Consider the following 27,936-nt stretch of genomic DNA (forward strand, 5'->3'; position numbering starts at 1 on the left):
ATTCAGGAATGCCTTATGCACAAAATATAGCAGTTAACATACAATCTGGGCATATTTATTTCTTCCATTTTACAAATATTAAGAACAAAATTATGAATATCCTTTTCTTAAAGTATAAAATATACACATATTGTACTGCAACAATGGATTTGCATTGAAAAGCACCTTCAAACAAATGCAACACCACCACAATAAGACATAAAGTCATATTGAAACCCATGTGATTTGGCAAAGACATTTGGCAGTTGATTGTTCTGATCCACGAAACAAAACAAGGGTCCAAAGCAGGCGTTAGATAGACATATCTAATCAAAAACACACTTTTGTGCTAATTTAGGTTCCGTCAGACGAGGAACATGTTAAAGGAATTGGCAATAGATGTTTTACTACATGGTCATAAGACCATGTTAGCGGCAGCAGCAGGCCATCACCTCTAAGCGTAATGTACAGTAGCCCACCATGCACTCACACGGCTCACTGGTCTACCATTACAGAGGAAGCATCACAACTGCAAACCTGTATAACTCACTGGTTTTCAGGATATTTTGATCATGCATTTGGCAAAAGAGTTTGGGAACACCTGCATCAGGGAAATAATAATAAAACCAAAACAAAACTTCTTCCTTTTTTTTTTTTTTTTTACAAAATGGACAAATTAAAGGCACATCAGCAACATTTGGGTTTACAGACAAAACATGAATATAGTCCAAGAATATCTACATGGCTGCAACAGAATGCACTGCTTAGATTTCCACACCGAAACGCAGAGGAACAGAAAGTTAAATCTGGCAGTTGAAGTTTTTCCTACATGAGCTCCAATGTGACTCTCTTCTCCACGTCCATCACTGTCAAACCACTGCCAGATGAATATGATAGAACTGATACATTTAAGATATGATTCTCTTAAGTGCTCTTCTTGTTAAACAATCCCATAGATTAGGGAATTGAGGGCCACTGTGTATCTCAAATCAAAATTCTCCATGGTTTCACTTCAAACGATACACAACTAGGGACTTTACCAGATATTGTTGAATGTTATGATGTGCAATAACAGTAAAAAAATAAACTCAAAGGCAACTTAAGATATGCACTGTAATATTGGATACAATTCATTTTGTGTGAATTAAACTGTCCATTTCACAAACGTATGCGTTGCCAAAGGAATGGCAGATTGAAAAAGAACTCAAGGCGAGAAATAGGAATATAATATAATATAGTATGATTTGTTTAGGCACTCAATGAAGTGATCTCTCCCTTCAGAATACTGATCAGCTCAATTAATTACACTGCAGACCAAGTCAGTTGTGGTAATTAAATATGAAGATAAAAAAAGAGAAACATGGTGGCTGGGCTGTCTGCCTGTGCTCCAGAGCATCTCCCCCTTAGCCTACAGCCTACTGATGAACAAATATTGCACATATCTCTCCCACATGATTTTCTACAGTTTTGTGTTAAACATTATGTATAAAATGTGAATAAACAGCTTGTACTTGCGCTCTCTGTTGTACAACTGGCTTGTTGATTTTCCTAAACTTGCACACACTTCAAGGAAAGGAAAGGAAAGGACCAACAGAAGATAACTGGTGGTCAGTGAGCCTTTAAATCCATGACAGAGCTTGTAATTGAAAAGCACAGGGAAGCAGCCAGTGACCTCACTCACAAAGCCACTCCTTCAAAAATATCTGTCCTTTAATACACATTATGATAACTCTGTGCTTCTTCAACTGCCACATTATGGTATGATGTTTCTTGATTACTGTCATTTCATATTTCAGGCTGAAAAACGCAAATGAGCAAGTGCAATCACCCTACCTTTTTGATAATAATTTGGAAGAAAAAGAAGAGCAGATAGAGACGAAGGTTGAGATGTGCTGAGATGTGGTAAAGTATTTACATCACACGTTACAGTGGGAGAAGTCTGGGGCTGGAGCTGAGGGAGTGGAACTAAGTGCTAGAGAGTTTGATAAAAGGCCTCTTAGTCTGTTCCCAGTTTGGCAATCAGTTCATCACAGATCTTGGTGAGCTCCTCAATCTCTTGATTCTATGAGAGACAGAGAGAAAGAGAGTGTTAAAAATAGGTGTTGAATGTGCTACATGTAACAGTTTAACATCTATGATTCAGTACCACATTGAGATTTTGAGATTACCACAAGCAAATGAGACCATCACTGAGAAGATTGGCAGCCTCTATGGCAGTACATATTACATTGTGAGACACAGGGTGGATTCAGAGGAAAATCTGCTGGATTGCTTTACAGCAGATAACAGGAAGAGAGCGCTGTTCTTCCAGCACAAACAGAGCTAAAGCTTTTTGAAAGTTTCTCTCAGTGGGAGATGATGGAAAAAATGAAAGGCCGATGTAAAAATCACTTCCAACATATTTATGCTCTTAAGTAAAACCAAAGAGAAAACCTTTGACGAAGGCGAAGAGGGTTGTTGAGGAAACAACAGGTATTATGGGAAATGTGGTCTTAATTTTGAGAAACAATAGTACAAGTGGTGTGAGATAAAGGATACCAATTGTCTCAAACATTGTCTTATTTGTTTAAGGTAATTACCGGTATACCAAGGTACACCAACGTGTAGCACCTTTAACCAGAATAATAGACGTCAAAAAAGACGTATCAGCCAGTAGACATTTAAAACAGTTTCATCATGTTCATCCTACCTTTTGGAGGACAGCTCTTTCAAGTGAATCCACCTTCATCTGCTCCTTCCTCAGGCTGGCGTTGAGCGCCACACTCTCAGCGTTGGCCTTGGTGCGTACCTGGGCTATCTCCTCATTAGCCCTGCAAGATACAGGGAAGGATCACCAAAATGACAGACTATGTCTTGCTTTGGAATAGCTTTTTACAGCGTCAAATGAGATATGAATGAGGTTATGTGGAGACAAACCGTGATGGGATGGGACTTACTTGTCTAGTTTCTCCTCAGCATGGATCTTGAGGGTGTGGTATCTCTGCTCCTCCTGTTTGACCCGCACCAGGTACTCCTGCGCACACTTCTTCAGCACCTCTTCATTCTGGAGAGATACAGCAGAGGAGATCAAGAGATCCGACTATTATGCACTGATGCGCTGACATCTCACAACCTTGTAAGCTCTACTGACCTTCTTGAAGCCCTCCAGGACCGTCTTCATGTTCTCGTACCTCCTGAAGAGGTCAGAGAGCGAGCGCTCCACAGAGTTGAGGTCGGCCACGGCCTGGTCCCTCTCCATGGTAAGCTGCCTGACACTCTTATGACAGGACAGGGTCTTCTGCTGCTGCTCGTCCTCTGTACACAGTGAAAGGGTCAGATTTAAAGGAAGGAACAAAGCCAGGGTTAGAGGCATACTCAGTCTTAACAGCTAAAATGAGACATCATTGTTTAGTGCAGCCTTGACGAGTGTGTGGGTAAAAACCAACACCTGAATGCATATTACCCTTATTGTTTGAAATTGTTTTCAGTGTATGTGGTAAAAGTTGCTTTGATTTCTTGTATCCTGTTATTTAGGAAATGTATACATTGTAAATTTAATGCATCTTTGGTGGGGAATGTGTTGTAGCTTGAAGGTGACCCAGATTTTGAGAGAGCAGCAGTAAAGTAGAACTAAACACTAATTACAGTAAAGCGACCCTCCAGTCTGTATTCAAAACAAACAGAAAACACCACCACTAGGTGGCAACAACTTACCAATCATCTGTGCAACTGTTTTCTCATATTCTGCAACTATTTTCCTGTCAAGATAAATATAGAAAGCAGGCCTTTGTCAACTTTCTTTCACCAAGTTATTTATAATCTGTTGTACATTTGCACTCTAATGTTTTGTAAATGTGAACCAAGGCGGCAGAGAAACAATTAAGCTTCGTACCTCATCTCCAAAACCTCTGCTCTGCTCTCCTCATACTTTCTCTTCCACTCATTGGCCTCAATCTCTTTAGTGATGATCTGTTTGGAAGAAAAAAAGGAAAAACTTATATAGAAGGGTATTTAAGGAGTTAATAATGACGCTGTTTAGAGCTCTGGTGTGTGGTAGTGACGAACCTCTTCTCTGATCAGGGTGAGCACCGCAGCCTTGTCCATCTCACTCAGAGGCATGCCGTCCTGGGACGGGGTGTCTGTCTCTTGGCCCTCACCGCCAATCACCTTTGATATTTGGTTGGAGTCCGACATCATCTGACAACATTCAACATCCTGTTATATTTTACGTTTAGATCCCCATGCCTTGTCCCGAATCGATACTTCTGTTGCTTTTATTTGTCATATCAGACATTTGTACTTATGACATGGCTTATTTGCAGTATATAAAAATCCCAGGAGTTTTCTAGGACATGTACTGCAAATTTGACATAATTTTATTAATCAAACATTTGTCTAGTACCGTGGTGCTAGTGTGGGTGATCTTGTGACAAATGCTCTGTTAGTACAATGGGCTCAAAGTTGGGATGTTAATCTAAGAAAAATATTTCTTTAAGAGCGATTGGATTTCTCCTGTTGCAAAAATGGCTGGTGGGACACAAGATTCCAGGTTGTAAATGATGTCCCAGTATGAACAATAAAAACAGGTGGGATTCCAATTACCTTCTCCCCAACTGTGATGAAGAATGGCTAATGGAAAATATTTTCAAACAGTTTTCCCTTAGTCTACTTACCATGTCATGTTTCAGACTGCAGGTGTCCTTCTCCTCCAGGTCATCTGTAATCTTGGTCTCAGTCCCTACAAGGGGGGAAACCCAAATAATTCAATATAGATCTAATGTTGACATTTAGTAATACTAATTACTTATACGTAAATGACATTTAAAGGAACATCAGTTCACATTCCACAGTACTCAGACCTGAGGAACATTGTGGAGGACACCTATGAGACAGTTTTAATGTAAAGACATTTATAATTTTCTTATAAACCAAGTGACATGCTACATGAGTTGAATGGTATTTGTAGAGGGCGATGCATAAATAGAAATAGATTTGATCCAAATTACAATCCCTTCTGCAAGCAATAGCACAGCTCCAGTATATTCCCTGTGCTGTTTAGCATGGCATTGCATTTCTCAAACCTCACAAGAGGTTGGCAGCAGGGTGGCGTAGTGAGTGGAGAAACTGCCCTACATCCACACAACAGGATCAAGCCTGAGAGTCAGCAAGCACCTGTCCTGCTGAAGAGTTCTTGAGTAAGACACTGAATCCCTGCCAGCTGCAGGGCTGCTGCTCTGCAGCTCAGCCTGACCTCTGACCTCCTGTGGAGAGGGCAAGTGAAAAGAGAATTTCCCTATGAAGATTGATAAAGCCTGTAGTGCTGAAACACTATTGTATATGTTTGTTTGTTTTGCTATTTTTCTGTTACAACGGTTTGTTTTGCTATTTTTCTGTTGCAACAGCACTCACCCATGTTGGCCAGAAGATGGCACTATAATTAAATGTCAAACATTTTCAGCTTTAAAAGGCCATAACTCCCACACCTTAAGTCTGATTGACACAAGACTCTGTATACATATGCATCGGTTGTGAGAGACAAGGACAATTCTGCATAGCATTCTGGATGAGACACTAAATACAGTATTAGACAGTAGCACTTTAATTGTTTTACCATTCACACTAATGAAACTTTAACATCTCCTAAACAGGTTTAAGGCCTTAATGTAAAAAGCTTAAACCCCTACAACTGCTGTTTACAGCTATAATTATGATGATGATAATTATTATCATTAGATGGCAGAAATGCTCATCACACCATGTCAGAATTTCCATTTGTCTGAACTTAAGTATGATGAACAGGGGCGCTGTTTTTCTAATACATGATTTGATGCAGAAATGCCATGTTTCAGTGATGACCACATGGTATGATGATTGCACCACTGCTGCAGACTGGTACTTTTAATGCATACCCGTGAGAAGCATCTGTTCCCTAGCGTTATATTTGTAACCTTCACTTATCCAGGGCAGGTTTTTGCTGAGCATGCTTTTTTTAATCTTTTTATACAGTTATACACATTCTGGGAGCTACGCAGTCTGTCCTGGTATTGGAACTGGCAACTTTTCAGTCACAAGCTTGCTTCTGTAACACCACACTATGCATACAATGAGCTAGAACGGTCTTTCCTGTGCCCTAATATTTAAACACTCCTCACTTCACTAGATCGCAAGATATCTTAGAAGCTTAGCTGGAATTAAATAGCCTAGATGTTATGACTAAGCCCCTGGATAGCAATACTTAACAGATTCCAGTGCTTTTTGCATCAGATAATCAGATAATACACAAAAGCAAGTATAGCTTCTTGGACAAATAGGCCAGCTAGTCCTTTGTCTGAAGCCGAGAAGTAAGAAAATAAGATCCCAAAATGCCCCCAGGCAGGAAGAGTGGATTCCTTTAGAGTGGCTGTTCCCTTGTGACTGTGATTTAGCACCGATTCTACGCAGCTGTTGAACTTCACTCTCCTTTCAGTGTCTCCCTTTGTCCAATTTAACTCAAACACACTATTATGATATCAATTTACAAAAGAGGAACGCTGCTTTGTCTCCAGTGTAGTGAGAGGGCGACAAGGCCATCCATTGTCATCGGTGGGTCATCGGTGCTTTTTAAACATGCCTTGGATACATTTTTCTGTACTTTACATTATGCTTATTAAACTTTATGAACAAAAGGGGATCCTGAAGACAGACATACCGTCAATCATAGACATATCGTTGATGGGCTGACTTTTGCCTGGTCCTTTGCTGCACTCAGAGTCTCCTCTGTCCGCCTGGGTGTCTGTGGTCTGGCCCATGATGCCGGTGGAAGCCAGCTTCTCCTCGTCGGTGGCGTGATGAACTCGCTGGGTGATCTCTGGAGCCTGAACCACCACCTCCTCCTCCTCCTGAACACATGGATCATGTTAGATATTAGCTATTCTGAAAAAAAAAAAAACTCTTTACAGAAAAACATTTTAGTTAGTACTAGTACTGTTTTAAAACTTTTTCCTACCAAATACTTAGTCAATATGTAGTGTTTTGGACTGAAACCTTTCATATGAACAAATATGGATATAAGTGACTTCAGATATGGTAATATTACTTATCACTACCCCATGCATCCTTCATATCTCCAGTACTTAACTAGTACTATACTGTAACCCATCTGTATTAAGGAAGTTATATTAAGATAACATTGTTGGATGTGACAAACTCTGTGTTAAGGCAACTTGAGAGACTCTGGGGGTATAAAGCATCTTTGTGTCCTGAAGATGGAGCAGGTGATTATGTTGAGGGCACATGGGACTAATATTTGACTGCTGAGTGATGATGAGTCACGGATCTGTCACCACGGCAACCCAGTACTGCAGAGCTGGACACACTGATGCTCCTGTCAGCTTTAGTACTGTGTGTGTGTGTGTGTGTGTGTGTGTGTGTGTGTGTGTGTGTGTGTGTGTGTGTCAAGAGGTGAGGCCCAGAGGGTGGAAAGCTGCTGAATAATGGGCATTGCAGTGTCACTGCAGTAAGGTGAAGATTTTCAGCTGATACTGCGCGCACACACACACACACACACACACACACACACACATACACACACACACACACACACACACACACACACACCTGATTACCTGATTGCACACGTCAAGGACCAACGACTGGCTTTCATATTTCTGTAGTTTACAGGAGTTCCTACAAAACAAGCACAGGACAATGATACAGGTGTAAAAAAATACAAAATAGTCATCCTTATCTCAGAATTCAAATTCATGGTCACTGTTAGCTGCAAGCATTGTTTGTGTCATTTGAGCTTGTTGCACAGCCCCATATCAAATGAGGAACAGATACATATAACCATACTGGTGATGCCCAACTTCTGGAGGGATCACAAGACGAGATAAATCGAGGTGCTAATGTGCGAGGGGATGGCCTTGTGAGTTGAGGGGAAATGAGGAAGACGTCTATTTGCTTCGCATGCTCCTTCACCGGCCGGTTTTCAAACGGCACATGCCATGAGACCAAGAGTAAAATGGCAAGCAGGCGTGACGAGGCAGACAGAGAAGGAGAGCATCGATAGCGAGAGTACTTACAACAGAAAACAGAGAAACTTGACTTGTTCAGAGGTCCTGAGGCCAATAGAAGTGGACGAAAGCAGAGGTTGGGGGTTGCGTAACAGACAAGAGGAGGAAGGATGAGGGATGAAAGGGATACAGTGAGGGAAGGGTGTAGATTTGAATGAGAGAATGGGGGAACAGGGAAGAAACAAAGGAGAGCGAGTGAGTGACTAAAGGTGTTCAGCTCAGCATGTTAGATACTCAGAGTTTAGCGTTTGGGGGGAGGTTTGGTCATAAACACAAGATGCCAACAGCCCTGTAAAAGCTGAATTTCAAACACTGCAGCTAGAAGCACTTAACAGCCTATATATAACCTCTTTGGGAATCACATCAATGGCCAATATGCAGTGTTAAGTGTTTGGCATGAGCTCAAAAGCATTGTTTGGTGTGCCTCCAAGCGCTCGTGGATATAATAATAAATACAGCCTGAGAAACAACAGACTCATTATGGTCAATCTAAAACTTATATAAGTGAATATAAATCAAACAACTTGAAAAATATGCAATGAACTGTTATTATCGTTGTCTATACAATGTTAAAACCACAAAATTACAACCTTCTGGAGGGATGGTGATTGAGTGGTAAAGTAACCACCGTTAGAGAGGAAGATTATGAACGTATGGGTGGAAAGTGAGTGTCATCCAAGCCATTTCACTGTAGACTTACGTGATTGTCCTGTCCTTGCTTTTCTTGGGAGCTTGCTTCGCTTTCTTCTCCTCTTGCGTGTGCCCTGCTTTCTGTTTGCCTCCATCTTTTACTTTTTTCTCAGGCTGAGGGGTGCTATTAGAGGAGTCCTCATTATTCAGGGCTTTGGAGGGCTTGAAGGGGTCCACAGAGTCATCAAAGGTGTCTGGGTCAAAGTTATAGGAGCCCTTGGTGAGCACTGGAGGGCTGCTCATCGTGTTATTGCTACCAAATGGATTGAAGTTCGGGTCATCCCACTGACTGGGATCAAAGTTATACGTTCCCGATTTGGGAATAGGAATATCATCCAGATTCAGAGGTTCAGTGGACTCTGAAACTGACGTGGAAATAGTTTCTGCAACTGGATCCGACACTGGCTCTGACACTGGTTGACAAACTGGTTCAACTGGCTCAGATACTGTGGGTTCTGGTGCTGGTTTGCAGACAGCCGCTGATGCTTTGGGCCTCTGCTTCTTTCCTGGGAGTTTGCTGACTGTCTTTTTCCCACCTAACTTCCTCGGAGGTGGCTTGCTGACTGCCCCCTCGTCCAGACCGAACTCCAGCTTCACAGGCTTCGCCTCTGAAGATGACTCCATCACCTCTACTTCCGTTAGAGATGCAGAGCCAGCCTCGCAGACAGGGAGTGAGCTACCAAGCGGCTCTAGTCTGGGGAGAGAGTTTGGGCCGCATGGAGGGGGGGAGTTCTGGATTTTGGATCCGCCGCTGGTGAACGGGTTGAAGCTGTCATCCAGCTGGTCAGGGTCAAAGTTGTAGCTGACCTTTGGGACATGGAGTTCTTGTTCCTCATCCTCCTGAGCCAGCTCATTCAGCGGGGCCTTCAGCTTCAGGGATGGAGGCTTAGACTTGGAGGTTTTAGTCTTTCGAGCAGGCTCTGCCTGGCTAAGGAGGCCGTTACACAATGTTTCTGGGCCAGCAAGAGGGTTCTCCTCAGGGGGCTCTGGAGCTGTGCTGGCTGCAGGTCCGCTGGTCTGGGTTGAGCCTGGGATTGGAGATGGAGCCTCATCTGGGACAGGAGCTGGGACTAGGATGGGGGTCGGGGCTGGGGTTGGCTCAGGGGCTGGGACTAGGACAGGGGTTGGCTCAGGGGCTGGGACTAGGACAGGGGTTGGCTCAGGGGCTGGGAATGAGGTTGGAGTTGTGCATTTAGCCATTTCAGGCTCTGTCTTCATTGAGGATGAATCAGGCACTGGCACAGAGGACAAGGCTTCTGGAAGGTTCTCTGTTTGTTCTGATTTTTGGGCCTGGATGTCTATTTCCAGCGGGCCACCCAGTGGCACCACAGGCTCGTCCTGACCCATGTTGTGGTGGAGCAACATGTCCTGATCCTCAGCAGGACCAGTCACCATCAGCTGTTCATCCTGCTCCAAATCTGAAGATGAAATGAGAGAAAACAAAGACAGAATTAACCACAGAAACCCGCTCATAAGTGAAACACAAAAACACAAGAACGGACCAGCCATGCAGGTTTCTGTTGCCAATCACTTCTACACCAGTAGGTAGGTGATGTCTGATTGAAAGCCTGCTTGAAAGCAGGTTGCTAGCCAGCCAACTGGTCCAATTGCTTCTGTTGCCATGGTGATGTTTTACTTTGAGGGTCATGACAGATAAACCTAACAAAAAAAATACGAAAACAGCGATGTTTTATTTTGTGTGTTGGGTGCTGAGGCAACAGGGACAGAGGCTGTGATGTAATTATTATCCCCAGGGCCCTTTGAAATATCAACATATTTCAGCATGGCTGTCATTCTCACACTATTCATGTAACATTATGTTGCTAGGAGACTAACAACAGCCTGGTATATTTATATCCACATCTATGCATATTACCATGCAGCCCTAATGTCATTTGCAAAATATTTATGCAATCTAACATGCCCATACTCACTACTCCATACAATATTTTGTTATAGAACTAGAACAGTATATGGTTCTCTTCTTTGCTCTCTCTCTCTCACTCTGGTGTGTACATATTTTTCTGAGAGAGAGAGAGAGAGAGAGAGAAAGAGAGAGAGAGAAAGAGAGAACGTGCCACAACAAGGGTAAAACTCACTAATTGATTTGTGGTGGTTGTTTAGTTTGCAACAAGAAGCTGATCTTGTGGTCTAATTTGATAATAAATCTTAAATATATTAGTATACATATTACTGATGTAATTATGGGTGGCACACTCCTCACAGATCTGCACACTGCCAGATCCAATGCAATGTGAATCAATACAGCATGACAGTGAATTACAGTATCGTATTTGTTATCAGTTGAGTGCATGAAAACCAAGCCAGCAGTACACAGCTACTATACAGAAATCCTATCACATTTCTGTGAATAATAACAAACTTAAAATGAGCTACCAGTGTTATGGAACCCACAGTATTATGTAGTAATATTGCTATTGCTGTTGTATATGCATTGACCCAAGACAAAGGTCTTCTCCTCATGTAGTTCTCATTAGATTAATCCATCCTGGAGACAGACAAAGCAACCATCTGTATGATCAAGGATCCAGTTGTTATTGTCACCAAATATGCATTGCTTTGATTTGGGTTGGGTGCCCTTTGGGAGGGACAACGACTCATTATTTAGCTCTCTAGAAAATATTTACAAGCTGTTTAAGGTATATCCTGTCACGGATGTAGTAATGGATACTTTGAACAGCACAGACAAACAGAGCCATCAGCATGTTTACACTACAAGAGGTTTCTAGAGGCGCTTCAGCTCGGATCCAGAGCTGCTTCTCCACAGCTGCAGGAGGGGATGTTTGTGGTGGAAACAAAAGTGAACTCCCTCCTCCTCGCTCCATACTGGCTGACCTTTACAGCACACACTTTTGGAAATTGTTGCTGGAAGGATTATCCGTACCAAAACAATGATTGCATCACATTTACCACTCACAAAACATGGCCACAGGGCATCAAAGCTCCTTAAAGGAGTGGAGAACAAAACCCAGATCGCTGTGTGGAGCAGCGAGACGGAGGACTGCCTGAGAACATGTTCAATCAATCTCCTCCCTCTGACCTCTACCATTGATCGATGCAAAGCAGGCCGAACCAAAGCCTTTGTCAGACCTGTTGAATTCCAGAGCAAAGGCCATTCCCACACTCTCCTATAGACTCCTCCTCCTAGATTCAGATGACAAGGATGGCACAGCCGACATCATCACAACCCAAACCAGAGTCCCAGCTCAGCATGCATACCAGCTTACTTACCAAGCATGCAATTCACACTTCAGCGCCTGCTTCAGTGTGAGACAGCCTTGACATTGGGCTATGCATTAATAATAATGCAGTGTTTGCATGCTGTATGTGCTGAACTTTTAATGCTGGAATAACTGGTACTCATAGTTAAACAAGGCAGGTAAACACTTTGTGGAAGTTGATATGCAGTAGGCAGGTACATTCCTGAGACAGACAGTCAGACTGCATATGTCTCCAATTACACTGGTATGGTGAACTTGATATGTGACACACACAGTTGAGACATAGTAGTGGAATTCAACTATTTATAGATATCAATTATTATTTAGTTGATACATATTTTAGTAGGTGAGGACTTTGTAATGCAGGCTAACTATTGCTTACTGTTGACCACATACATACTTGTAAACAAATGAACACGCGCGCGTGCACACACACATGCTCTTACACACACACACAAACACGCACACGCACACACACACACCCACACACACACACATAATGTCTCAGCATTCACAAAGACAAGACTCTTGTTGCCATGGCAACAAGGAAAGACGTATGCTCTGTCCATGTGTATGTGCTAAGTGATACTGACATGGCATTTTATTGCTTCTGTTCTATCGGTGTGTCTTTAGTTTGTTTATGTTCATGAGAAACTTCAAGTAGAATACACCTTATTGTCCCCAGGTATTAGTGTGTTTACACCTTGGACAGTGTGTTGACTCTCTCTCTCTCTCTCTCTCTCTCTCTCTCTCCCTCCCTCCCTCTCTCTCTCTCTCCCTCTCTCTTTCTGTTATTTGCACACGAGGTAGTGCTCAGCAGTGGCCTCACCTGCTTTGCCTGCATCAGTATTGTTGTTCTCCAGCTCTCCTCCTGGGACTGTCAGAGGGGCATGGACTGGAGTTGCTGCTTCAGGAGTCTCAAAATGGCCTTCTGAGTCAGAGCTGTGGTAGAGAGAGAGCGAGAGAGAGAGAGAGAGAGAGAGAGAGAGAGAGAGAGAGAGAGAGAGAAAACAACGCAGTTTACTATATCCTGTCTCATCTGCAGCACCATACAGTATACAGAGGTATGAGTCTGCACCATGCAGACTACTTGGAGTTATAAACACTCAAGCATGGGAAAGGACAAGACTCTAGATTAGAATGTATTTTAATTGGCCATTGGCAGAAAATCAGTGATCTTTACCAGAAAATATGCCACAGATGCTTTCCAGAAGAATAAAAATGACTATATCACAGTGTTACTTATCTGAATCATGGCAAAGTAAAGCCTTTTGTTATTGTACAGCTGTCTGTATCCACTAGTGTAGCAAGTCATAGATTTGATTTTTTCAAAAAGTCATGTGGACACTTCTCAGTATTGATTTTGACATTACACTGTAGCGAGTATGTGGTCTGTGGTATGTAACTACTACATCACACTGTAGCAGACAAGAAGTTATATAACCTATTGAGCCTATTGAGATGACTAGGAGATAAACATGGACATTGATATCACCTAATGATTTAGCACTCCAGTGTACAGTATGTGGCTGAACACTCATGATAGTGTTTGTTTGATAAAATGTTGATAGCTGTGTAAGACGGAAACCCAACACTGACTCCCCTATAAAACACAAGTAGCGGTCTGGAAGAGTCAGCAGGGGAGGAATCTAGCTGTGAAGCTCCTACCACTTCAAACAATGGCTAAGGTGATAATGTTATCAAAAGCAGACATGAGAAGCAAACACAAAAAGGCCACGGAGCCTTGTGTATGTGTCGTGTCTGTGTGTGTGTGTGTGTCGTGTGTGATGATTACATCATTACACTAATTTGTACCTGTCTGCAGTGCTGAAGGCATGTTGTTTCTCTAAAGCCACAGAAATGAGGCTGAGAAAAACATTCTTCCTTTGTATGCTCTCCAGTCAGACCGCGTCACGTTCCGCACACACAAACAGCACAAGAAACACCTCATATTCTCATCCAGAGGAACACCAGGAACATTTCAGTGTTACACAACCAAATGACACCACACTTGATGTTTCTGCACGGCAACAACAAACTGTCGCTGCTCGTGAGACCATGGATATATTTTTCTCTTCAAGAGTGAATTTGTTTGAACGTTTCTCCTCTTATTTTTCCCCTTGTTTCATCCAGCCTTATAGTATTAGTGATTCCACAGCCTGACAGGTGGAGAAGCAGAGCGCACATACAAACACACACTGACATACACACACACACACACACACACACACACACACACACACACACACACACACACTCCTCCAGACAACGTAAACCACACTGCCAGTAGTCTCAAGGCTCAACTCTTGGCACAACACTTGCCTGTAGCCTTGAGATCTCTCCTCCTCTTCCTCTCCTCTCTCTCCACGTTGCTCCCTTCCCTCGCTCGCCTCCTGCCCCTCCTCATCCTCCTCTCCTTCTCCTCCTCGCACCGCCGTCCACGTCCATTTGGCCCATGACACGGGGGACAGCCAAGACATGTCTTCTTGTTTCCACGGGAGGGGGGTTCCTCTTCCGTCTGTTGACTTCACTGACTGACGAGCTTCACTGGAGAACTGGTCGCTTCTCTCTGCTTCTTCTTCCTCAAATTTCCACCCTGCCCACCGTCCTCACATCTTTCCACACAGCTTTCTCTTCTTCATAGGAGTTGCCAGTTTCCCATGAAGGGATGGAGGTGTTTCTTTTCTACCGTTCAGGTTCTGCCGGTGTATTTTCTTTCTCAGGATGACAAAGGCTACAGCTGCCTTCTCTCTCTCTCTCCTCTCTCTCTCCCTATCTTTTCTTTTTTCCAGTCACGCTCGCTCCCCCTCTGTCTCTGTGGCAGAATACCACAGCACTGATCAGCTGGTTTCCAAAATGCTGCTCTCACTCCCTCTCCTTCTACATCCCCAACCCCCCCACCCCCTCTCTCTCCACCTCGGGCCCGTCCACTGAGAGAAAACACGGGGGGCGGGGGAGGCAGGAAGCGCGCGCCTCAGACAGGATTGCAGCTCTGCCTGACCCAGCTAAACTGGTTTCCCCTGTGGTTCGAGAATGGTATCTCCCTGTCAGGCAGCTCCTCCACTCCGAAGCAGAAGGAGGGAGAGAGAAAACAAACACAGGAGAGGGAGGAGGAGGAGGAGGAGGAGGAGGAGAACTGGTGGGGCTCCACATTTTACAGCCCAGAGAGAAGTTAGGAATGTGGGGCCAGAGCTTAACCCTTCCTTGCTCCCCCAGGCTGTTTAACCGTTAACTGTTTCTCTGTTTCAGTGGCAGGCATGCGAGACCAGGGGAACTGGTTACTGTTGTTCATTGTCCCAGGGGAACTACCTGACTGGAGGCATGTGATCCAGTTTGCCTGAGGTAAAGGGTCAGATCGCTCCCTGACAAGAGGGCCTGACCTCTACTGGACTCCCTAACAGATGGTATAGCATCTGACACAGGCACACATCACATATCATGACGGAAAGCGAGTGAAGGAAGGAAGAAGTCTCAGTCCCTCTGATATCACTCATGATGTGTGTCTGAAATAAGCCTCAAGAACTCAGTCTTCTCTAGAATAACTAATGTTGATGAAAAGGCCAACGGAATTCAGTAATCATCCAGAGAGGACTCTCCATTTCAAGTTATACAGACTTACAGATGACATGCCTTATGTCTTATGTGGCACGAGGTTCGTCATGGATCTTTGGTGTATTGTTGTTTATATTGCACTCCAGAGTTTGGTTTGCAACAGCAAAACTCCTCCCAAATTCCCACTGAGGAGGAGAGACACATGTGGCTCAGTCAGAGTTTCCACATTAGAGTCTATACCAGAGAGAAGGTGGAGTCTCTCTTCTGTCCACTTATTTTCCCCTCCACTGGGTCCGGTGGAGGTTTTGACTGGAGGAGAAGGTGAGGGTATGCATTGATCATGGTAGTAGTTAATAAAAATAGACGATCGCTGGAGCACATGGATCAGTTCATGCCGTCTCTGAAATGTTCCTTTTCTGAAAGGCACCAGACTTGCCTGTTTTTGAGGAATCCCTCAGTGAGTCTAGGCCTATCAGAGCAGAAGATTAGCTGGTGTCTAGTCAATATGATCTGTGACCCTGGTCAATGATCTTTGATCAATACTGATAAGGTGAAGTTTGTTTAATAAACAGACAAGACTATGAGAAAAGAGCTTCAGTCTGCTCAGCTGTAGCACATGGGGAACCTTAAAATGGCAGTGTGTGGAGTCTGTGGAGGATTTTTATGAACAATAACTGGGTGCCTTTAAGAGGAAAGAGCATTGGACCCTTTGTTTCCATGGATTCACTGTTTATTTCAAACCGCCTCTCTGCACTAGTGGTGAGGGGCCAGTGAAGACACATGGTAGCCAGCGTTTAGCTGGTTACATAAGAATAACTGTCAGAAAGCATGAAAGCATCACCATCTTTTGCTGCTTTTCCTGAAACGTGATCACTTCATTGTACTGTGCATCGCCTTCTCTTCCGCTTCTTTTAAAAGTGAGAACGGTGCTGCTTTGACTGTTGCTGTTCTAGTCTAAAAATGGCACCAATAAACATCAGTAGGTAGCGTGAGGCAGCTGTGTGTGTGTGTGTGTATGTGTGTGTGTGTGTCTTTCTGGAGAGGAGACCACCCCATTCTTTATGGCTGCGGCACCTCTACCACCATCACTGCTGCTGCCCAGGAGTCTGATGCTCCACTGTGATCCAAACACAACTAAAGGCAGAAGAGCTCAGATTTCAAACGCAGGGTGTGGGGGGGAAATGCAGTAAAACAACCTGATCTCCCCTGTTCCCTTATCAAGATGGTTTTCTTAGTCGACACCATGACCCAATTCTGCCTATCTCACCACAGATGTGAGTCATGACACATCTATGTTTACTCTCCATGTCAGATTGGCTTAACATCCAATAACAATGATTTCATGACAAAGCAGCTCTGATACACTGTACAGTAAACTACACAGCTCAAGAATCTGAAAAGTAGCCTAAACATCCAGACACAAAATGTGCAAAGTGACACATGGCCCATGCAGATGCACACAAACACTCCACATGTCTACTCTCCTGTCTCTGGAACACTTTAACGAAGCTCTTGCCATAAATTTGAGGCGACTGTGTTTTCTCCTGTAAACTGCTCTGTGTCTGAGAAAAGTCAATAAATAAATTGTTTTAAAAAAATAAATAAAATAAATTTGAGGCTGCGTTCTAATTTAAGAGGACAATACTGGAAACAAATCATTATATAACAGCCCTTCCTCCGGAGCCAGAAATAAGTGTGGACACACAGAGATGACCTGGCTTTGGCAAACTGACTGAATCTATCACAAGTTCCTGTAAATGAAACAATGTGACAGAAAGGGAGAGGCAGAGGGGCAGACAGAGGAGAAGGAAGTGACTCAAACTGAACGTGTGTGTGTGTGTGTGTGTGTGTGTGTGTGTGTGTGTGTGTGTGTGTGTGTTGTAGCATGCAGTTGACTTGTCCTAGAAGTGGGGGAAAACCCTCAAACAGCAAATATGGCAGCTGTGGAACTGACAAAAGATGCTTACATGTTGCTTTAAAACACAAACTGAACAATGTGACATGAACATTAAACAAATAGCAGCAAATGGAAGAGAAAAAGTTCTGCTTTACCATCAAAATAAGGAAGTTGTGGACCACATCCTTCTAGAAATAAGTGTTGCTGTATTCTCTCTAATCTACAGGATGGCACTCTATGTGTCGCAGTGCCACCTAGTGGCCGAAGAGCTTATGACACCTGGTCACACCCGGTAACTGTGATTACAGTATACATTGGATAAGTCTATCTATAATAGAGAGGGCAGAATAAAACTCTTATTGATAATGCTGAAATTTACAATGGTGCCATTCCAGTATATCTTCCTAATACAGAATGTACTTATAGGAATGCAACAACACAATATAAAGTTAAATATTGTAATGTACTAAATTGGCACATACAAAATCTACTCCTGGTACCTGTCATAAGTATTGCTGGGTGATGTGCCAACATTTCAGCCTATTTTCATCATTGAATTTATGTTATGTTGTGTATCACTGAGCACTAAGGTGATCGGTTACAATATGAGGTGATATGTTATATTATCTGCCACAATAAAATAATTTGGACTAAATGATGTGCTGAATTATTCTGCTGTGCAGTGCTGTATGTTGAAGAAGTGAAGGCAGTGCAAAGATTATGCAGGATATGCAGGTTATTTATATGGGTGAAGCAAAATTTCATGCACTTATTGCCAAAAACTTGCTTGGAATAAGACAGAAGAGTTCTATCAGAGGGAATACAGATAATAATATCCAAAAGATTTATTGATTTACTGATGTTCAGATATTGAGAGGGATTTCTATCATTTGGGATGATAATAGGATGATCTACTAGATTTGTATGAACGATTGTTGACCAATGGGTGGCGGTAATGCGCTCCAAGATGATTGCCAACCACCGACAAAAAAACACGAAGAAGAAATACTTCCGCAGTGACGTAGTTAGTTAGCAAATGGCGGCCACGAACACGGTGGACTGTAAACATTTCAACTGTTATAATTGTAACTGTCTAATTATCATCAAAACATGTACTCGGGTGTGTCGGAAATGCAGAGTGGTTACAAGATGTTTATTTTCAACTTTCAGGTTGATTTTCGCGGTGTGCTGACTGGAAATCCGCTGCTAAAGAGACGAAGACGGAGCAAACGGTAAAGAGCCTCAGAGCATTCAGTCATACTGCTGTCAGCGGTGTAATGTTAGTTAACACTAAGTTATGTGCTTATTGGTTGACTTGGTTGAACATGTAATACTTAAGTATCTACCTGCTGACATGACTGACTTTCTCTAACCACCATTGCGAGAATTACATATGTTAGCTTGCAGACTAACGCTGCGTAATATGCTAAAGTGCTTTATTGACCGCAACCCTGCATGTCAATTCTTCAGTCGGAGTCATGGAGAACCAAGACGACCACGACGAAAAGGACTCAGAGTCCGAAATGGCTGACCTCCGTTTGAAAGTAGAGTCGCTGAAGCAGGAACTGAAAACCTGCAGAGCCGAGCTGGTGAAGTTACAGAAACAACTGAGCCACTCCGAGAGACTGCAGAAAAGCACCGAGAGCTACAACGAAGACCTGAGGAAACAGGTCAGGTGTACACAGTAACAGAGATGGCCAGCATCATTACTCGATATTGGCAGTGATGCTGTCAGAGCCTGACGAATGTCCGTCCATTACGTTTATCTACAAATAATTTATGCTGATAGGTTGACCAGCTGAGTGCAGAGATCCATGAACGGAAGAAGAAAGATAAAGACAGAGTCAACAGCGAAACTCAGACAGAAGAATACACATGGACAGAAACTGGTGTGTAATGTTTTGCTTTCTTGCGTATATTGATCAAAATGGATGACAGATTCAGTCTGCCAGAAAAGAAAAAAATCATGTTGCAATCCTTACAATGTCTTTTTTCACAGATTATTACAACTATTACTATGGAAACTACAACCAGAATGCTGAGGCTACAGACACTCAGGAAGACACGACCACAGCAGGAGTGGAGGCAGCTGATACCAGTGAGGTAGCAGAGGTTTCAACAACAAACGACGTGGCCTCGGATGTGTCCGCTCAACCTGACAGTAGCACTGCAGCCAAAACAGAGGTGTGTTTGATTTGGAAACTTATGGAGATTTAGTCCCCCAAAGCATTTTAGAATTTAGCCCAAACACTGAAATGATGGAGATTTTGTAAGGGAAAATGGATGAGTTGAATTTATTAGACTAATTTGAGTTGTGTCTTTCAGGAAGGTGATGAAGGATCCATAGCTGACATGTTGAGGGCCACTGCTGAGGAGGCAATGACGCAGACTGGGTTTGTCTTTGATGAGACCACTGGGATGTACTATGACCACAGCACTGGCTTTTACTACGACTCGGTTCGTCAACAGCTTTTCAGTAAAATTAGGCTGTTTAAAGCAGTGTTACCTTTGGCAGCAATGTAGGATATATTTAGTGCTTTTTTGTTGACAAAACACATGTATTAGTTTCAGTCATACTTTAGTCATCTCATCTATTTTGTGTTTTTGTTCTGACTGTTGAGTCACAGTCAGAACAAAAACACAAAATCTCTGCACGTTTTACTGTGGTTTTTATCACATCCATTTGGGTCACATTTTATTTCTTAAAATAAATCTTGCACTATACCACTTTTTCAACAAGAGTGGGAAATTACTTTGTTCTAGTTTTTGTTTGAAGTTTATGTCGTCATCTTGCCATGGTCATGTTAATTGTTTGTTGTCATAGTTACAGTGAATGCATCAATATATAATTTTGTACCAGTCTTTTGACTTTACACTGTCTTTACACGGTTTTCTCTTCCTCAGGCCAGTCAGCTGTACTATGATGCCAACACAGGCATCTACTACTACTATGATGCAGAGAGTGGACGATACCAGTTTCACTCCAGAATAGAGGTGCCTGCTGCCCAAACCAGTACAGAGCCTTGCCAAGACAAGAGAGCTGCTGAAAAGAAAGGCAAGACCGGGAAGAAGGGCATCAAGAAAAGCTCTCACCAGGATGATAAGGTATGTAGCAATGTGATCAATTATTGATGCATGACATGATCAATTTTTGTTCCTTGATAAATGTTGTGCCTAATGGCTGACAGCTGGCTTTTGACTCAGTTCCCCTTAAAATTGTGATATTTCACATCCTCACACTTCTTATTTGGTCTCAGTCTTCAAATGCTTTTTTTTTTTTTTTTTTTTTTACAAATTTCAGGCTAGTTGACTAAAATACTATTCCTCTGACCTAGGTGCGAGAGGTGACTAACTCATTGGCTAAAATGAAGATTTCCTTTTACTGGAATACTGCTTCCCACAGAGGTACATCTTTACTACCAACATGCAGAGCAATTAATATAATTTTTAATCTCATTCAATCATTTCACTTTGTTTGGGTTATTTCTAACAGTTGTTTGTGCAAGTGTACCTCTTTGCTTTGTGCATTTGAATTAGTCAGCCTAAACCCCTTAATCCTTACGGGTTTTGTAACTCAAGGATTTGGTCACCAATCCCTGTCAGGGTGCAAAGTTATTTTTGGATCACTGTATGTTTCACTGTTACCTCTGAGCTAATTTTGAGGGTCTACAGTGAACTGCCTTTGAAAACTGAGAGCTTTACAAGAAGGCCATGGGATCTACAAAGCCAGCTTGTCTGCTGTCAGTGAAGGTCACTGTTAATCTCAATGTTCACTGTCTGGTGGCAGGAATTTAATCATGTTAAGTTGGAAGAAGAAGAAATTGAATGGGTTGAACGGCAAATACCAAAGAAGACCACAGCATCACGAAAGCTGAGGCAACGGTCTTGCAGTCCAGACCCGGCTCCGCGTAGAAAAGACATTTCAAAGTCCCGGAAGGATAGTGACAAATCTTCGTCTAAGAGGAAGAAGCAGAAAAACGGTTCGCACTCTGATGATGCGGGTAGATCACGGAAGAAGAGGAAAAAGTCTAAATTGGAAAAACGCAAAAAGAAGAAGAAGAAGGATAGCGTAGTTGCACGGAGTGACGAGTCGGATGGGAACAGCGAGCCAGAAGAGGGCGAGCTCACACAGTCGGAGGGAGAGTGGGCGTCCACCCCGTCATTCTCGTCGTCCTCCTCCTCCTCCCCTCCCGGGGACAGCCCAGAGTCAGAGATGGAGACTGAGAGTCAGGAAGGTGAGAGGCAAAACGGGCAACATTCAATGCTTGTTCTGGGCTGCTCTCACATGGGAATAATAAGTTCTTTGGGAAATTAGTTTTTTTTTGTGACCATCACCATACTTTTAATGGCCTTTCCAGCTCGTCACCTCTGATGTACAAATCTTTATCTGGTGGCAGTTAGATCACTGTCTGTCATTTCCGTCATGTGCACTGTTGACTATTTTGGGTTTTATTTTCCTTGCAGTCAAAGACTTTTGGCCGCCCTGTGTAAGAGTGACAGTGGTCAGATCTCCTGCACTGCAGGTGGGCACCCTCTTTATCATCACAGCGGACTCTCCAGCCACCATTGGCAGGTTAGTACTACGTTTTCTCTTTCTCTTTCTCTCTCTCATATGGAAACGTGGGCTCCGTCTTTAGTAAAAGCATGGACACTTTTATCCAAAGCATCCATGAATGTCTATATTTTGGTGGCCACAGTTGGAAACAAATCCCTAATGTTAGCACTCTTAACAAACTCATATCATTGAGCTATAGTACCTGAATTACATAATGACATGGTTTCAAAGAGTGTGTAACACTATTTTCAGCCTGTCTCTGCCAGGTAGACAGTTTTGAAAGATGTGAAAAAGTGGGGTGGGGAGCGAGAGAAAATTAGAGGTCTGTGTGTCTGTCATAATGGATCACTCATCTCTATTTGGGAACGGTAACAATTTTCTGATCACAAAGCATGTGACGTTGCCAAAGGAGGTGTGGCCGATTTTCTGCCCCTAGAAGCGGATGCAGGACTTGTGTAGAAAACGTCGAAATTAAGTAAAGGATTAATGATCTTTAGTGGAAGTCATTTAACCATTTACTGTCCAAAAGAAAGAATACTCTATTTAAGAATATATAAATGAAAAATAAACCCCATAGCGAGACAAGGGGTAGCATCTCTCTCAGTGAATGTATGAGGAATTGATCACTCAATAAGTCAGGATAATGACCCTCAGAAAACTTTAAGACGTGAAGACAACATGGTATTTTTTTTATTGCAGAGAGAAGGATATGGACCATGCAATCCGACTGCCGGAAATGGGTGTCAGCAAGGTATAGTACTGTTTCAAAAACTATGAAAAGGTAGCACATCAATGTGCTACCTTTTCATAGTTTTTGAAACATGCTCTGGATTTTGGGTTTAGCACTCCACTGAGAATCCCATTGTTGAAGCGCAACCTCCTTTTCCAATATAGTACTGTTTATTTTACTAGTCGCTTGTCACTGAACAAAAAACATACAATTTATGTGGGCTTTTTTTTTTGGTTACAGTTCCATGCAGAAGTATACTTTGATCAGAGTCAACAGAGCTACATGCTGGTGGATCAGGGCAGCCAGAACGGAACGGTGATCAATGGCAACAGAATCTTACAGGTCAGCCGTTCACCACTGTGTTTTATTTACTTGCCTCTCAATTAAGAAGTAAACTAAAGAATGACTAATGTATCAGTGTATTAAATCTTTTTTTGACCACTGCCTGCAGCCCAAAACCAAGTGCGAGCCATATGCCCTGACGCACGGTGATGAGGTGAAGATGGGAGAAACGGTGCTGTCCTTCCATATCCACTCTGGGACAGACACCTGTGATGGCTGTGAGCCCGGACAGGTGATGGCTCACCTCAGCAAACACAAGAGAGAGGAGAAGGCAGGTGAGACACCTCAAGAGGAGACGCAGCTCAATAACTTAGCAAGCGATCTGTCGTGTCTGCTGTTCTTTCTCTCATTGGACCTTTTTTATCAGCTTTGGACATCAAGAGAAAGGATGTGATTATTGATTCTGAAATCACTTAATTCAGAATCAATTTGACAGCTGATCTGTCTTTTTCAGACTTAGAGGGAGTATTGTTTTTTTCCCCCATGTTTCTGACTATTAAATGCAAACCATCTGGTCTATACAGTATATAGATATCCACCTAAGCAATGATGATGCTACAGAACAAAACAACTGCAAAAATCTTGATTTGTGTATATTCAATGACAATGACATACTGAGCCCAAACACACACATGAATGGCAAGTGCAAAACCTGATCTGCTGGTTTTGTTCATTCGTGATACAAATCCGTATATGTTTCTTGATAAATCAGGCCAGTTACATTTAGACTACTATCACATGAAATTCATTTAGGCAAGACAAGGCAAGGCAGCTTTATTTGTATAGCACATTTCATACACAGGGGCAATTCAAAGTGCCCATTTATTGTGGGTTTGAGCTGCAGTGATTGTTTACCTTATTCTACTGGATGATTTGAGATGACAAGGGTTGCTGAGAGCAGCCAAGTAGAAGGTTTTGCTTTGTTCTGACTGTGCTTTTCCGAAGGCCCTGCTCTAACCAAAGAGGACAAAGAAGCGTTGAGACAGAAGGAGCTAAAGCAAATGAAGGCCAAATATGGTCTGCAGGTGAGTATTATCAAGACCAGCAACAGCCAAATATGAATTTTACTCCTCCTCTCTTTAAGCAACCAGTCGCTAATGTGGTCTTACCCTTCTGTAAACAGAGTAGTGAGTATGAGGAGGCCAAAGCCCTGAGGAACCCCAAGTACAAGGACCGTGCAGAGTCTCGACGACAAACAGTGGGCAGTGAGGGTGTTTTCCAACGCGATGATCCCCCTGCTTCAGTTCATGAGTAAGTATACTATAGTCGTCAACTATAGTTGCTGAAGAAGGGAAATAATAGATGAAATTGTGAATTGGATACATGGAGAAAACATATTCTTGGTGTTTAATAGCTGATCTACTTTGCTTCTTCTCAAAGGGAGATCAGTGAAGTCAATAAAGGCCGGAAGATGTTGGAAAAGATGGGCTGGAAAAAAGGAGAGGGACTTGGTAAAGAGGGAACTGGAATGAAAAACCCGGTAAGACTGTGTTTGACAATCTGGAAACGTCCTATTGGCAGGCCTCTGATGTAGATGGAATTCTGTTTTGGTTGGACTGACTTAGATGTATTGTGAAACAACAAAATTACTTTATTTTCTTTCTCGGTTGTTCCTCGATCGCTCATTTCCTTTGTTCGCTCATGCCCTTTTCCCCAGATTCAATTGAAAGTGAGGAAGTCCCAGTCAGGTTTGGGGGCCGGTACTGCCATGTCTCTAGAGGATGTCTCAGTGCCCAGATCCAAGACTCGGAGGAACTGGGAGAAAGCCCGCGAGAGATTCGCAGACTCCTGCCAGCCAGACATGCCGTCCTCCAAGTCACAGAAGGACAGGTCACCCAAAGCCTGGGTCAGAGCAGAAGAGACTGAGGCCACAAACACCCTGGCAGTTTGTGACAATGATAACCAAACTTAGGAATGAGCGTCAGTGGGTATATGTATAGTGGATTTAAAAGCCGAGTAGGTAGCTTGGCAAAGGCATTGCCTACACTCCTCGGGAATCATTGGATTAACAGAATTTGTACTGTACTTTGAGAATCACCCTGCTGCAGTTGTAAAATGTGGTGGTTACTCTCCTCCTTAAATGAACGGTATTAAACCCCCAAATGAAGAGCGACTGACAGTTTTAACTGCAGTGTGTACATGACCAAATGTGTCTCTGTAGTCCAGCCTACAGAGGGCAGAGCTGCTACTGTGCCTTTCAGAACAAAGAGGACATGAATAGCCTCAAGCAAATATTGACACAGTGAAGATACATTTCTCACAGTGAGATCATACTCTGATGAGACAACTGTGGCTCTGTTTTGACAGCCTCCTAACTGAGTTAGTTTGCAAGGCAGAACATGTTAAACCAGTCACAACTGCTCGGTGTAACACATGGCCCAACTTTTTTTCTTGTCGCACAATATTAAATTTGAAACATGCTCACCGTTTGATTCTGTTGAATTCACATGTTAAATAAGATGAAATCCTTTCCTAATATAGGTGTGTTTATGCAAACACACGCACACAAGCATGCGTGCACACACTTCTAAGGCCCGTCAGCAAACATATTTAACAGTCCATCTGTACACAGACTGGACTTATCAGTGAGTTCACTTCGAGGGTGTGTGAATATTTGCATGGGTGTGCAAGTGTATGCTTAAGCAGAGGCCACTTGCGCACCAGTTGGAAAAAGAATGCAACCAAAACAACAGGATGGGGATTTACACCATAAAACAATATGGTATGATTATGTGTTAAATATGACATTGTCACTGCTACTGCATAGTTGTAATCACAAAGTAAAGCACTGCGGGTAGTGGCAACATGTAAAACATTCTCAAATATTAACTATCATTCGACCAAACTACATTAAAGTCCAGTGCTATAACAATGTGGCACAAGTAGAAAACTTCACTCAGAGTAATATGTATTACAGCTTTTAGCAACACGCTTTTTTGGAAAATCACTCATGACCCTGTGGAGTTTTTGTGATGCACTGTAAAACTAAAATCAACACAAAATGCAGGTGAGTGATTTGACTCACGTGTTACTACGGCGACTCGGAGAGTTGGCTTGCCTGCCGGTCTTCTTCTGCTGACTGATACTGCCACCCATTTTGACTTTCCCCCTCTCCAACCAAGGGAGCTCCTGCTGCTACCTGCCTCCAGCGTGTGTGTGTTTCCCTTAGCTAGGAAGCATGCTCCCTTGTGCGTGTCTGAGACTGTTCAGCTGACGCAGTGGTGTTGCAGTGTCAGACTTCTTTGACACAAGTCTCTGACAGCAGATTCATATCTCCTCTTGTCCCTTCCTCCCTCGTTTTCTCTCCCCCTGCTCCCTTCTTAGTCTCCTCCTCCCTTACCTTACTGGAGGTAAACATACAGTGGGAGGTACTGCAGTGTAATAAAATTGGGTGGGATCAATTTCTGTGTGTCTATACAAGTGTTTATTCCTGGGTGCGTGCTTGTATTGGGGAGAAAGTCTTAGCCATAAAAAATTATACGCTGTGAGTCATGCTGACAGTCATGAGATAAAGCGGGATTTCATTCTTCTGTGAAGACATGGCTTGGGGCTTTGAGAGAGCTGGCTTGACCAGTTCAGAGGAACACTAGGCCACTGTTTGTTCAAATGTAGGCTATTCACAGTGTAATGCTGTCTGGTCTATATGTACTGTATGCAAAACCAAAAATGCAGTAGCTAATAATGGATCCATTTGGATATGTGCAGTCAAATTAGCTGGGTGGAAGCTGTTCCTAGTCTTTTAGGGCAAAAGTTGCTGACTGCTTCTATTTGTGACCTGTAGTGTGATAATAAATGTGCGCTAGGAATTGTTTGGGCATAATCTGAACAACAGATTTAATATTACTCCCACATCAGATGATACTAATATGCTATTCATTTAATCTGTTCTGCTCTGCTGTCCAAGTTTAAATGTATTTTTCACACTGCTCAGCTAAACCCTGAACTAAACTGAAATTCACAGCAGTTTAATCTGTGCAACATGACCTGAATCAGTCCAGGATCCGGCCTGCTGTGAGAAAATGTGCTTGCATTCATCATCTCTCACAGTTAGAAGATGTAGCTATTCTCAAGACAACTCTTTTTCCTTGTGCTCTCATGGGCAAGTGGAAACAGGTTCTGTTAAATCTGGTTTGGGACAGACATAATCCGAATTCTGTGACAGACAAATATTACTGATAATCCTCTCCCATCCGTGTCAGATCAAGACTGGCAGCCTCGGCCCGGATAGCGATCAGAAACCCTCTTTCCGTTTTAATCTCATTCTGTGCAGAAATGAACACATGAGAGTCAAAGCCAGGAATACAGATACATAGATGACATGGTGTGCTGCACAAAAGAATAATCTTATCAATGTGCACTTTGTTTTAACTTGCTATTCAACTGAGAAGAAAACAAGTGTTTTTGTTAACTCAGAGCCATAGTATTTCAGGATGAGAATAAGATTTCACTGTGTAGCAAGGAAGGTATCAAACCAAACATTGCCATTTTAGCTGGTTGAATGTCTTGGTTGAACTAGAGAAGTTACTGGTGTTATGAAAGAAATGGGGGTTTAACACATGTAGATAGAATTATTATGGATCTAATCAACATTTTTTCATACAAAGTTACTAATACATGCCACTGCAGTTTCTGACTCATAACAACTACACCCTCTTTTCTACACCTTGCTTTGAACTAGACACAGGTCAAAGGTCGAGGGGCACGAAAAGGTCTTCCCCACTTCATACCATACATGTCTCAGCAGCACACAATACACCCAACCACACCGACATGTAAGACACAGTGTTGTATGCTTCAACTTCAAATGATCTTCAAACAAAGCACTGAACATCTGTGATGTCTGCAGATAACAGAGGTTTGATTCTGCAGTTTCTATAGGTCCTCGCTCACAATGCTGATAGCAGAGATGAGATATG

The 27,936-nt window shown here is 42.8% G+C and overlaps 2 protein-coding genes across 4 annotated transcripts in view; one reads left to right on the forward strand and one right to left on the reverse strand.

Moving 5' to 3' along the window:
* The window catches only part of tacc1 (transforming, acidic coiled-coil containing protein 1), a 31,431-nt gene continuing 3,495 nt past the window's right edge, over window positions 1–27,936 (reverse strand). The window contains exons 1-13 of one of the 2 annotated variants that reach the window (XM_071520521.1): window positions 14,267–14,796; window positions 12,774–12,886; window positions 8,713–10,120; window positions 7,563–7,623; window positions 6,647–6,836; window positions 4,632–4,696; window positions 4,024–4,155; window positions 3,851–3,927; window positions 3,673–3,716; window positions 3,110–3,273; window positions 2,916–3,022; window positions 2,669–2,789; window positions 1–2,041 (exon numbers count right to left, since the gene is read on the reverse strand). In XM_071520521.1, coding sequence (XP_071376622.1) covers window positions 1,976–2,041; window positions 2,669–2,789; window positions 2,916–3,022; window positions 3,110–3,273; window positions 3,673–3,716; window positions 3,851–3,927; window positions 4,024–4,155; window positions 4,632–4,696; window positions 6,647–6,836; window positions 7,563–7,623; window positions 8,713–10,120; window positions 12,774–12,886; window positions 14,267–14,424 — 2,706 coding nt within the window. In that variant the 5' untranslated portion in view covers window positions 14,425–14,796 and the 3' untranslated portion in view covers window positions 1–1,975. Of the gene's footprint in view, window positions 2,042–2,668; window positions 2,790–2,915; window positions 3,023–3,109; window positions 3,274–3,672; window positions 3,717–3,850; window positions 3,928–4,023; window positions 4,156–4,631; window positions 4,697–6,646; window positions 6,837–7,562; window positions 7,624–8,712; window positions 10,121–12,773; window positions 12,887–14,266; window positions 14,797–27,936 lie in introns of those variants that run through there. The other variant, XM_071520522.1, reaches the window with a different exon arrangement.
* aggf1 (angiogenic factor with G patch and FHA domains 1) lies at window positions 18,421–26,773 on the forward strand. 2 transcript variants are annotated; one of them, XM_071520520.1, is made up of 15 exons: window positions 18,421–18,625; window positions 18,864–19,063; window positions 19,183–19,282; window positions 19,393–19,577; window positions 19,719–19,850; window positions 20,298–20,498; window positions 20,729–20,798; window positions 21,858–21,966; window positions 22,648–22,699; window positions 22,919–23,020; window positions 23,130–23,295; window positions 23,966–24,045; window positions 24,144–24,271; window positions 24,401–24,500; window positions 24,678–26,773. In XM_071520520.1, exons 2-15 carry the CDS (start codon window positions 18,872–18,874, stop codon window positions 24,930–24,932), a joined length of 1,872 nt encoding a protein of 623 aa, XP_071376621.1. In that variant the 5' UTR covers window positions 18,421–18,625; window positions 18,864–18,871; the 3' UTR covers window positions 24,933–26,773. The 2 variants fall into 2 exon arrangements, with proteins under 2 accessions (XP_071376621.1, XP_071376620.1); XM_071520519.1 differs by lacking the exon at window positions 20,729–20,798 and adding an exon at window positions 21,181–21,628 and having other exon boundaries at window positions 24,678–26,772.

This window comes from Centroberyx affinis, unplaced genomic scaffold (genome assembly GCF_046629955.1).
Source record: "Centroberyx affinis isolate AG114_WGS23_722 - 3 ecotype Tasmania unplaced genomic scaffold, CSIRO-AGI_Caff_v1 ptg000806l_1, whole genome shotgun sequence".
Classification (NCBI taxonomy): domain Eukaryota; kingdom Metazoa; phylum Chordata; class Actinopteri; order Beryciformes; family Berycidae; genus Centroberyx; species Centroberyx affinis.

What these genes read in the sequence shown, in the direction of transcription:
- aggf1 (XM_071520519.1), top strand. Translation starts at nt 18,872, where the DNA reads ATGGAGAACCAAGACGACCACGACGAAAAGGACTCAGAGTCCGAAATG. An exon ending in ACGAAGACCTGAGGAAACAG is followed by an intron (nt 19,064 to 19,182) that starts GTCAGGTGTACA and finishes TTATGCTGATAG; the next exon opens with GTTGACCAGCTGAGTGCAGA. An exon ending in ATGGCAACAGAATCTTACAG is followed by an intron (nt 23,021 to 23,129) that starts GTCAGCCGTTCA and finishes CACTGCCTGCAG; the next exon opens with CCCAAAACCAAGTGCGAGCC.